General features: G+C 39.2%; 1 protein-coding gene and 1 pseudogene across 1 annotated transcript; both read left to right on the top strand.

Moving 5' to 3' along the window:
- Window positions 1-648: 648 nt before the first annotated feature.
- LOC135231998 (olfactory receptor 52N2-like) lies at window positions 649-1,833 on the top strand. The gene is given in 2 exon segments (XM_064289243.1): window positions 649-1,419; window positions 1,421-1,833. Coding segments are annotated over 2 exon segments (957 nt in total). The 3' UTR covers window positions 1,607-1,833.
- An 8,291-nt stretch (window positions 1,834-10,124) lies between these two features.
- Window positions 10,125-11,222, top strand: LOC135231997 (olfactory receptor 52E8-like; annotated as a pseudogene).
- Window positions 11,223-12,927: the final 1,705 nt, after the last annotated feature.

Raw genomic sequence — 12,927 nt, 5'->3', positions numbered from 1 at the left:
GAATTAAGGGACTTTTACCATTTTTTCTCTCTAAAACATTAGAACATTATCTTAACCTTATAGGAGTCCTAGTAAGTAGCATTTACATTCTAAAGTTCACTTCACACTCTCTCAATATGATTTTTTTCCCACCCAAAAGTACACAATAGAACTTGAGTGAGAGCATTGCTGAGCAGCTCCATTTGAAATTACCCAAACGACCCCAGATAAATATGATGTACTGGAACGCTTTACCTTGAAACAGGGAATGATAGCAACAGCAAACAACCACAGCAATTATTTCTGGTATTTACCAAGTACTCACTGGCTACTATGCGCAGTTTTAGCACTTTATGTACATTATCTTACTGAATAATTTGGACAACTTACTGAGGATAAAAAATAATTTTCCTCACATTAGATTGAGGAAATTGAGGAATAAGAGGTTAAATAACTTGCCAATATCACAAGCTAGGTAAGAAGTGGTAGACTATACAGCTGGCCAATCTGACTCCAATGACTTAGTCACTACTCCTCATTTTAAATGTCTTATGAAAACCACTTTCTCATATTTGGTTTCCAAGCTTTCTACTCATCTTTGAATTATTTTCCTGTCTAGAGATCCACCACTTTTAAAGAATGCAATATGCTCTCCTCCTGTCAGCTATTATGTCTGGGGCCGACAGCTCCAGCCTGACCCCAGGGTTCTTTTTCTTGAATGGTGTCCCTGGACTGGAAGCTGCACACATCTGGATCTCCCTGCCATTTTGCTTCATGTACATCATCGCTGTAGTGGGGAACTGTGGGCTCATCTACCTCATCAGCCATGAGGAAGCTCTGCACAGGCCCATGTACTATTTTCTGGCCCTGCTGTCCTTCACTGATGTCACCTTGTGCACCACCACTGTACCCAATATGCTCTGCATATTCTGGTTCAACCTCAGGGAGATTGACTTTAATGCCTGCCTAGTCCAGATGTTTTTTGTGCACATGTTGACTGGGATGGAGTCTGGGGTGCTCATGCTCATGGCACTGGACCGCTATATGGCCATCTGTCACCCCTTGCATTATACCAGCATCCTCACCAACCGTGTCATCGTCAAGGCTGGTCTTGCCACCTTTCTGAGGAGTGTGATGCTCATCATGCCATTTACCTTCCTCACCAAGCACCTGCCCTACTGCCAGGGTAACTTCATTCCTCACACTTACTGTGACCACATGTCTGTGGCCAAAGTGTCCTGTGGAAGTTTCAAAGTTAATGCTATTTATGGTTTGATGGTCTCTCTCCTAATCGGTGTATTTGATATCTGCTGTATCTCAGTGTCTTACACAATGATCTTGCAGGCTGTAATGAGCTTGTCATCAGCAGATGCTCTTCACAAAGCCTTCAGCACCTGTACATCTCATATCTGTGCCATTGTCATCACGTATGTCCCTGCCTTTTTTTACTTTTTTCACCCACCGCTTTGGGGGGCACCTTATCCCCCACCACGTACACATCATTGTGGCCAACCTTTATCTGCTACTGCCCCCTACAATGAACCCAATTGTTTATGGAGTAAAGACCAAGCAGATTCGGGAAGGTGTGATCAAATTTTTACTTGGAGACAAAATTGTCTTTACCTAAGATAAATGAATAATAAAATACATTTATTTCTTAGGGGAAAAAAAAGAAAAGTTAAGAAGAAATTTGTAAAAGGTGTGGAAGAAATGGTATTAAAACCAATTGTTCTTACACATAGATTTTCTGAAGGCTTCGAAAGTATGATTCAAAACCTTCGCAGGCATTTCTCTCATGAAATGTTTCTTGTCATCAAAAATCTGATAGAGACAAGAACATAGAATAAAAAAGTAACATACCTATTCCTTCTATAACTTATGTTTTACATTAGAGCTTTTAGATTTACATGTCTAGTGAGACAAGACAGGAAAGATAATAAGGAAACCTGGCGTGGCATTGATGTATATGTTCACTGTGTAAGAAGAGGAGGCTGTGGTGACATGGAGCAAGCATATCCTTTCCGTAAAGGACAGATTCTATTCAGATCAAGCATGTTCTTGCCCTAGGGTAGTGTGGGCCCAGTATTGCAATATCGTCCAGTATTTTTCAGGCAATTATATTTAGATGTTTTATGAAATCTCCCAATTTTTATCGTTGGCTAGATGTCTCCAAAAATATGGTTCATACAAGACATGTCTGAGAGTTCTGTTTTTCCATATCATCAGTTTTTGACCTCTATTTAAAATGGACCCAAAAAACATAATTGTCATGTTATCAGCCAAACCAGCAAAAACATTAAGTTACAACTGTATGTCATAATCCATTCATTTATTCACCCATTTATTTGCCCACTCATTCTTTCTTTTCCGGGCACTTATTTAAGTCTTATTATTAGCCTCGCTAGAGTTAACCTCTGGAAAGATGCTGAGGTTGAATTCATGACAAAGAAAGATAATTTCATAGAAATGTATACATAGCCTGCTATACTGAACATGAGGAGCTTACTAGGCTAAAAAGTCAAACCCATGGTAAATCTTTTAGCCTTTAATTTTCACTGACAACTGTGTTATGTAGCTTTAAGACTGTCCCAGTGGAAAACCTTTTTCTACCCTGCCTGATGTGCAAAGAAGTTTCTAAAAATATGTTTTTTTCTGAACTCTCCTCATTCACCCAAGCTGCTCTGTTTTTCCTTGTTGCCAAGCTGGGACTACAGAATCTTGCTTCACCAGCCTCTGCAACCCATCTCCCTTTCCAGTGCAAGGAATTGTTGTTTTCTCTTCTCATGTTGTTGCTAAATTTTTTCCGTGATTCTTTTCCAATCTCCCTATTTATGGGCATATTCTCTCCTGGTCTACCTGTACCATTTTTTGATCTTTAGCAAATTTTGTAAGCCTTCCTCTTGTTATTTGACTTGTGACTACCAATGCTTCTGCTGTTTGCGATTAGAGATGCTTTGTACTTTTTGTATGGATATATTTCACATCTCTATTTCTTATTTTTCTAGCTATTTTTTTTTTTTGTGACTCAAAACCTTCAATGGTATTTAAATATCTAAGGCATAATTTCAAGGTTTAGAATTTTAAAAGTAATAAATACTTGTTTTAAAAGTCATCAAAATGTACAGATTCAAATGAAAATATTATTACATGCTACCCCTTCTACTTTACAGGAGTCATTGATTGACCCTTCCAAATACATTCAGTGACTATGCTCCTGTTAAGGGTCTCTAGGTGGTGCAAAGGCTTTGCTCTCAACTGCTAGCTGAAAGGTTAGTGGTTAGAACCCATCCAGAGGTACTGTGGAAGAAAAGGCCTGGCAATCTGATTATGTTAAGATTACAGCCAGGAAAAGCCCATGGAACAGTCTTACTCTGCAACACATAGCTCTGCCCTGAGCCCCAATCCACTCAACAACAACTAACGACATTAATAAATGCTTCTGTGAATAAATTATTCATAGCCAAGTCAAAGCACTCCCTCCAATGGTGTGGTACATTTCATACATTCTTGACTACATATATTTTTGAAAACATTAAACTAGTATCTCCCTCCTGCATCTGTTTCCCCTTGTTCCAGATCATTCTCTTCAACATATAATATTCCTGCAATCAAACCCAAACCTGTTGCTGTCCAATCAATTCTGACTCATAATGACCCTATAGGATAGAGTAGAACTGCCCCATAGGGTTTCCAAGGACTGGCTGGTGGATTTGAACTGCTGACCATTTGGTTAGCAGGCATAGCCCTCAACCACTGCACCACGAGGACACCTTTGCTGCAATAAAAAAAAAAAAAAAAATAGCTCCTATTAAAATAAAAACAACGAAAGAAACAATAATAAAATCTAAATCTCACTTCCTCCTCCAGATTGACATATAACTCTGTTTCCTTTTGACAAAATTTCACAAAAAGATTTTCACTACTTAAAATCTGTACTTACTCTCCACTCATTTTTTCTGAGCCCACTCTACTCAGGCTCTCATCCCACACTTCTCCAAAACATCTAAGTCACTGTCACCTCCAAGCTATTGAAGATGGTCAAATTGCATTTTTTATCCAATGGCAGCATTCGATGGAGTTAATTTCTTCATCCTTACTAAATAATTATTTTCATTTAGATGCTGAGGTCTTTTAAAACTCCTACCTCACTGGCCACTATTGATCATCGTGTTTTGCATTTTTCTACTCCTCTCTTTGTTTTTTGAGTACCCCGTGCTCAAAGGACTTCTCTTCTGTATATACCTGCCTGCTCCTTATGTGATTTCATCCAATCCCATCACCTTAAATATCATCTGTAACTCTTTCATATCTCCAACATGCAGCCTTCCTCAGAACTCACGACTTGCATGTAGAGCTACTTACTCCACGGGTCTATTTATCTGTTGATTTAAGTCTTGGCATATTTAAAATTAACTCCTATTTTCCACAAAACTGCTCTTTGTGTTGTTCCTCATCTCAGTAAAATGTAACTCCAAATTTCTTGTTGACAGGTCAAAATCGTGGAGTCGTTTTTTATTTTTTTTGTTTGTTTCTCATACTCACAATCATTCAACAAATTGTGTTAGCTCTATCTTCAGTATATACAGATTCTGACCAGTTCTCAATACCTGCACCATGGCCATTACAGGCTATCAGAACTTGTTATTGCAATACCTTCTAACTGGTCTAGCTTCCCCACCTTTTCTTGCAAAGCAGCTAAAATGATTCTTTTAAAGTATGAGTCAGATATGTCGCTCTTCAGCCCCAATTGCTCCAATGCTTTCTCATTTTATTTAGAATGAAAGGAAAATCCTTACCATGTGCCACAGGATCTAAACCCTGGTTTTCTCTCTGATATTATCTACTACTGCTCTCCCTTTTCCTTACTCTATCAAGTCACTTGGATGTGAATTTTATTTTTCAAACATGACAAGTATGTTCTTTCTTTGGTAATTTTCATTAGGCATTCCCATCTGTCTACCTGAAATGGACTTCTCTTTATCTCTTCCTCGACAGTTTCTTTCAAGGCTTTACTCAAAATACCACTTATTACGGAGATCTTCCCTGAGTCTACAGCTTTCAATAACAACTAATAACTACAAGTCCTATTCCTCTCATCCAGTTTATTTTCTTCATAATTAATGCCATTGAACTGCACATGTGATTTTTCTTAAATCGGTACAGATATTAACTTTTTAAAAATAGTTAAAATATCATTGTAGTTCATAATGTAATATATTAATTATCTGTGGTTGAGCAAAAAATTACTCCAGAGACCATGGTCTCAGGGAACAACTAGCTCAATTGGCATAACATAGTTTATAAAGAAAATGTTCTACATCCTACTTTGGTGAGTAGTGTCTGGGGTCTTAAAATCTTGTGAGTGGCCATCTAAGATATTCCACAGGTCTCACCCTGTTGAGAGCAAGGGAGAATGAAAACCAAAAACACAAGGGAAAGATTAGTTCAAAGGACTAATGGACCACAACTACCACAGCCTCCACCAGACTGAGTCCAGTACAACTAGATGGTACCTGGCTACCACCTCTGATTGCTTTGACAGGGATCACAATAAAGGATCCTGGATAGAGATAGAGAAAAATGTAGAACAAAATTCTAACTCAAAAAAAGACCAGACTTACTGGCCTCATAGAGACTGGTCTGGCCAGAGTGTGTGGCCCCTGGATACCCTTTTAACTCAGTAATGAAGTCACTTCTGAGGTTTACCCTTCAGCCAAAGATTGGACAGACCCATAAAACAAAATGAGACTAAAGGGGCACACCAGCCGAGGGACAAGGACTAGAAGGCAGGAGGGGTCAGGACAGCTGGCAATTGGGAACCCAATATCTAGAAAGGAGAGTGTTGACATGTCGTGGGGTTGGTAACCAATTTCACAAACACAATACTTGTACTAATTGTTTTTTCAGAAGTTAGTTTGTTCTGTAAACCTTCATCTAAAATACAATTAAAAAAAATACCTGGAATTTAACAGCTTAAAACAGCAAACATTTATTGGCATGCACAAAGTCTAGGCCTGAATAAGGAGGCTGGTCAACAAATGTTCATAGTGACTTATATTTTTTTCCATTGGTGGGTCTTGCATAAACAGGAAGAGTATCCCATAGTTGTTGTTAATGGCCTTAGAAGGAGTTGGCCAGGAGGGAATAAATTCCACTGAAGACACTCTTGAAATGGGGTTGGAGCTTAAAGGGAGGTTAAATCAGCACCTCAATGTTAAAGAAGGAGATAGACTCCATTATGCATACGGCTCAACTGGTACTGTAGAAGAAAATATAATTTAAAATTTCAAATGCACAGGAAAGACCCTTGATGAAATGTACCCATATCTGTGTCATACTGTCTTAGTTGTATAGTGCTTCTCTAACAGAAATACCACAAGTGGGTGGCTTTAACAAACAGAAATTTATTTTCTCACAGGTAGGAGGCTAGAAGTCCTAATTCAGGATCCCAGCTCTAGGGGAAGGCTTTCTCTCTCTGTCAGCTTTGGAACAAGGTCCTTGTCTCTTTTGAGCTTCTGTTCCTCAGTGGTCTTCTTATAGTTTAGCATCTATCTTCCCCCATCTGTCCTTGCTTGCTTGGTTGCTTGCTCAATCTGCTCTTTTATATCTCGAAAGAGATTTATCTAAGACATACTCTGCACTAATACTGCCTCATTAACACAATAAAGAGAACCTAGTCGTACTGGCTTTCTTCCCAAATGGGGTTATAACCACAGATATGGGGGTTAGGACTGACAACACATATTTTGGGGGGGCTCATTTTAATTCACAACATATAGCAATGTGGAACAAATAAGTGAATTCCCTGACTCTCATTCTGAGCTGGGAAGGATCACTTTTAGCTGGCACACTATTGCTAGGATGATATTCGACCTTGTTAAGTGGGAGTGAAGGGGGGAGGCTTAAATTGTAGGGTACATGTGACACCTGATTGTGACCTCCCAGCCTTCCCTCCCTCATCATAAAGTTAATAAGTTCAAGGTGGACCAAGCAAGATCACTGAACTAACGGGGGGGGGGGGTTCCCTGATTAAGGGAACAAATGTGATGAGATTTATTGTATTCCAAACCTATTTTTATGAGACAAAACACTGGGATGCAGAGACTCTCCCCATAATTGTTGAAGGGTTTGACGCTCATGTACTGATCACTTAATATCTTACATAAATACGATATTAAGGAAGATGGGGACAATGAGGATTCCACAATTGTACTCCTTCCTCCCTATGAGATTAGGATAGCCAAGTAGTTACTCCGCAGGCATAAGCCAAGGGACCCCTGGCACCCTGAAGTCATCTGATGACTTGTATGCCAAGTCAGAGACTTTGAATTCCAATTGTAGTCATCCTTGCATACCAATTTGAGCATTAGAAAGATAATTCTTTACTGTTAGGATATAAAAAAAAAAAAAAAATTTTTTTTTTTTAATAAATATTAAATTCATGCTTTGTATCTTCCACAGATACTGGGAACAAGAGAACACTGGAAAAGCTGACACAAAGACAAATTTTATGTGCCTATCACCTGCTTTCATTGAAAGTTTGAATGACCAACTTGCCTAATGATACACACACCCTGACTAAAACTATCCCTTCTATATTTTACCATGGAAGTGTCCACCATTCCATTCTTAAGCACCCACTAGTGTCATCTCTAATGATGTCCATGATATGGCTCTTAGGCTTATGAGTTTCAAAGGTCTGGGTTCCTGTTGGAGGCCACTCCTTGGGATAATGGTGAGACTGATAAATAAGGGTTAACCTTTAAGATTTCCTGCAGGTTGGACACTTAGAGAAGTAGTTGGTTTCCTACAGAATACCATCAAAACTGGCTATAGATAAGTAATAAGTCCAATCAACACTGGAAGAATGCTGAGAAAGTGGACCATGATACCAGTTGTTCATATCACATATGTTAGTAAATGGTTAAGTTCTCTGCTATTTCTTCCCTTTGTTTTATTCTCCTACTTCTCACTGACTTCTCAAGTTTCTATATTATATTTAATAACCTGTGTCAACTACATATGGAAGGATTTCCAGCCTCTTTATACCAATCACTCTGTTGTGCTGCTTTGGTATACCTGCTCATCTGTGGTGTTCTCTAGACCACAAAAACCTAATCTATGTTGGTCTGAACAAAAAGTACATGAGAAGAAATATCTGAGCTCTGAATATTGACACGGTAGAGTAGGGCTGTTTCTGCCAGGTCACATTGCTGTTGGATCTTAGAAGAGAGGATACTAGACTCTCTGTATGGTTTCAGAATGCAGTACATAGTGGAGACTGGAAAATCTGCTACTTCTCCAGTCTCTGTGAATTTGTACTAATTAGCAGGTTCTAGAAGCCTCAACATGTGTGATATCTGGCCATTCCCCCTTATTTAACCCAGAGTGGTAATGTCTTGGAGTCCTGAAACTCACTGCTATTCAGCACTGCTTACATATGCCATTAATCTTATACTCGTTATTTTATATTCATTTTTTCTCTAGACTATATCACACGATTCCAATTATACTCTCTTGCTTCTCTTGTTATTACTCAAGGCCAACATCTTCTTGAGAGCTTGATTCTATTGGGCAAAATTGAAGCTCAGGGGTAGGTCTGTGGGGATGATCAGAAGAGGTTAGTGGAAGATGGTAGCCATAGATCCATCCCATAGTTCAGAATATAGTCACAGGAGGATTAACAATTTTCTTCCAGGAAGAGGAACCTGCCAGACCCTAGAGATTAATGGTCCTGTGGGAGCTGGGCTGGAGGTGGAAAGCCTGCTGCAGTACAAGTATAAACTTTCCTTTGTAGGGCTGACAAATAGAATGAAGTCAGAAGGGGAGATGTTGCAGTAGTCTGATCATGACTAAGTCTAGCGATACTGTTCAAGACTGGGCTCTGGAATGGAGGCACCAGAAATGAATGATAGGAGATCTGAGACATTGTGACATATCCAGACACCCCTAGAATAAAGCTGGAGCTGAAATGTGCAGAAGAGTTTTAGACCATGTAGCAGAAGCATAAGGTAGGTGTTTGAATGTTTTTGGTAGAGATAAAGTCTCCTGTTGTGTTGCTTCTTAATTTCAGGTGTATTAAAATCACAGATCAAAGAGGGTATTTACTACAGTGTACGTTTTTTCCTAGGGAGAATTTTTAAAGTAAATGTCTGTGGAAATTTCAATCAATACCTCTACAAAGCCTTTGGAAATGAGTAATTCCCTGATTTGTCTACCTTACCCAAGTCTCTCTTAGTCTAGGTGCTCAGGGCACCTCCTGAGCAGAGAGCTGCAATTCACCATAAAAAAAAGGCAACTTACCATACCAGCCAATTAGTAGGAAAGAAGGAGAAAATAACATAAGGACGAAGAGTTCCATAGATTCCTGTACTCCTTCTCACGATCCTGCTTCCTGATTCCCCAGAGAAAGGGTGACTGACTTCTCTAAAGCCCTGTTCCATAGCCTTAATAAATCTATACCATTGAGTCAATTCTGACTCGTAGCAACCCCATAGGGTTTCCTAGGCTGTAAATTTCTACAGAGGCAGACTGCCACATTCTTCTCCTTTGGAGTAGCTGAGTTTCAAACCTGACTTCTCAGTTAGCAGTCAATCACTTTAACCACTGCACCACAAGGGCTTCTTACTAGAGAATAGCAATTGTCACTACTTTCAGTTCATGTTGGAATGAAAGAGTATTCTTTCAAGAATGTAAACCTAAGTGTCATTCTATATCTTAAACATATTTAATTTTCATTATTAAGTTTAAAACAAATCATCTCCATGCTGCATTCATGTTTCTGCTTAAATATCATTTTGTTAGAAACGAATTCCCTCATGACCATATTTAAAATGGCACCGATTTCAGAATCATTATCCAATTGTCATGATTTATTTTACTTCAAAGCACAAAGAATATATATAAATGTATATATGTATACTTTTTTTGTTTATTTAGTTTGTCTCACCCCAAAATAATATCATGAAATTAAATCAGAAACTTTACCTGATTTATTTGACGTACTTTAGAAGAACTAAATTAATATTTTTGAATGTTTGAATAAATCTATCACTCAAATACTGACATATAACCTTCTTCACGATTTCTTGCTGATTGCTGCTATAAATTTATTGTACTTTCTTTATTTGATGTCATTTGAATTTTTAAATTGTTTGTTAACCTGTTTGTTGTCTCTCAGATTCCAAAAGAACAGAGAGAGGATGTCCCGCTCAAATGATACCGAATTCCACCCCTCGTCTTTCCTCCTGCTGGGTGTTCCAGGTCTTGAAGAGATGCACATTTGGATCGGGTTCCCTTTTTGCTCTGTATATTTGGTTGCCCTTGTAGGGAACATCACTATCTTGTTTGTAATCCAGACTGAAAGCAGCCTTCATCAGCCCATGTTTTATTTTTTGGCCATGTTAGCCTCCATTGATCTGGGCCTGTCCACATCCACTATCCCCAAGATGCTGGGCATCTTCTGGTTTAAGTGAGAGAGATTAGCTTTGGGAGCTGTGTCACACAGATGTTCTTCATTCATATGCTGACTGCTATGGAGACTGTTGTGTTGGTTGCTATGGCCTTCGATCGCTATGTAGCCATCTGCAACCCTCTCCGGTACAGCCTGATTCTCACGAGCAGAACCATTGGTCTCCTCCTGGTGGTGGTATTTGGTGTCGATTTCCTTTTGGTTATCCCCTTGGTGTTTCTCATCTTGAGGCTTCCCTTCTGTGGACACCACATAATCCCCCACACATACTGTGAGCACATGGGAATCGCTCGGCTGGCCTGTGCCAACATAAAGGTAAACATGATATTTGGATTAACTCTTATATCACTGGTGCTTGTCGATGTGATTCTGATTGTCATCTCCTATGTGAGAATACTCCGGCTGTCTTCTGCCTTCCTTCTCGAGACGCCAGACTCAAGGCACTTAATACGTGTGGCTCCCACATCTGTGCAATCCTAGTCTTCTTCACACCAGTTTTTTTTTCCTTCATGACCCACCGGTTTGGCAGGAATGTTCCCGGATACATTCACATCCTTCTGGCCAATTTGTATGTTGTTGTTCCACCGGCCCTTAATCCTGTGATCTATGGGGTCAGGACTAAGCAAATTCGGATTTCAAGCACCTTTTGGAAAAAAGACTAACATAAACCTTCTCAAAAATATGCATTTCAACCAAGGGAAAACAGGTTGTGTTTCTCCAGTACAGACTCTTGGCAACAGCGAAAAAGACCCTGACCTTAGTATTATGCCATTCATAATTTCTTCAGACACCCACTACAAAGCACATAATGTAATTAATGTCAGAAAAATCACTGTGAACATTTCTAGAATTCCAAAGGTCTGGGGTAACTTATTTACAAGGTTTTTATTACTGTTATTAAACTTTTTAACCTCTACAGAGCAAAGTCTGGTAGAAAAGATTACGTGGAACAAAATGCTTCTTTTCCTTTGCAGATTGTTGACTCTGTTGGCTACATTTTTAAATTGATATATATCCCTGCATCAAAGAGTACAGGTCTTTAATACTTGTGACAGATTCTTTCATTCCTTTCTTAATTGCTTAATTATTCTTATCCATACATTTTTTATTGATACTTTATTGCATGCCAGAAACTGATAGGTCCTAAGGATATAAGAAGGAGAGAAGAATTTGGAGAAATTTCCCCATGATGATGTAGCACTGTATGGAGTGTTTCTAGGCTCATCATATCTACGCAGATCTTCCCATAAGTGAATTTGTTTGTCTGTAGATGTGTGTGTGTGTGTGTGGAGAGAGAGACTAAAAAATTCATAGAAACATCAATAACACAGGGAACTTAAAGTGCTGAAGACACTCCCAAATGGGTGAATTGCTGTACGTGTCAATCACATTCTCAAAGGCCAACTGTAATGTTCTAGCATTGCTCTCAGGCTCACATACTACTTCTCTGTTCACTCATTCACCATGTATTAAACATCTTGTAATGTCCAGCCTTTACTCAAATTGCTCTTCTTCCTTGTGACTTATCAGATGAAAGTCAACATCATATCCACTTTGTTATATTTTTTTAATCAAAGGTATATATTTGGTTAGTGTTTACCTCATGGTATCTTGTTACTCATAGTGTAGGTGCTTAATAATTGATTATTTTTACTTTCTTAAAATTCAAATATAGGACATATAGAGAAGTAAAAGAATCTTACATATACCACTTAATAAACTTACAAATGTATAAGCCTATGCAATACCAGCAAACAGGATCCTGCACTTTGGAACACCTTTTTTTAAATTTTCTAATTTTTTTTTCACGGTGGCTGGGACTGGCTCATGAAGTCAGTGCTAACTTAAGCTTGAGCAGGGTGCTCTGAGCCCAGGCAGAGACTTGCTTGGTCCTTGTCCCTGTCTGTTCCCTTTAGAATTCTCCTCGGGATGCTCCCCACTCCTCTACCCTGCATTCATGTGGTTGAACAGATACCCCAAAGAGCTCTAGGACTTGCATATATGGAGTTATCCAGGGCCTTTTGGCTGGTCCCAATTCTAGGATAGTAGCCTGAAAAGCTGAGTGCTCCACTGGCTAGTACAGTATTTATTTCATGGACTTGTTAAAGATAAAGATTGGGCTGTCAGATAGTGCTGGCATACTGATTTTGCGTGACTAAAATTTATGTAGGCAAAGATCCCACAAAGAATATTTGCCTGGGGACCTGCACACTTTATGGACGGCCCTGAACCTATGTAATCATCACCCAGACAAACTAAGTGGCACCACCAAAGAAGAGTTGATGCGTTTGAATTGTGGTGTTGGTGAAGAATATTGAATATACCATGGACTGCCAAAAGAACGAACAAATCTGTCTTAGAAGAAGTACAACCAGAATGCCCCTTAGAAGCAAGGATGGCAAGACTGCGTCTTGCACACATTGGACATGTTGTCAGGAGGGATGAGTCCCTGGAAAAGGACATCACGCTTGGCAGAG

The sequence above is a fragment of the Loxodonta africana genome, chromosome 7 (genome assembly GCF_030014295.1).
Source record: "Loxodonta africana isolate mLoxAfr1 chromosome 7, mLoxAfr1.hap2, whole genome shotgun sequence".
Classification (NCBI taxonomy): domain Eukaryota; kingdom Metazoa; phylum Chordata; class Mammalia; order Proboscidea; family Elephantidae; genus Loxodonta; species Loxodonta africana.
This window is presented reverse-complemented; position numbering and strand designations above follow the sequence as displayed.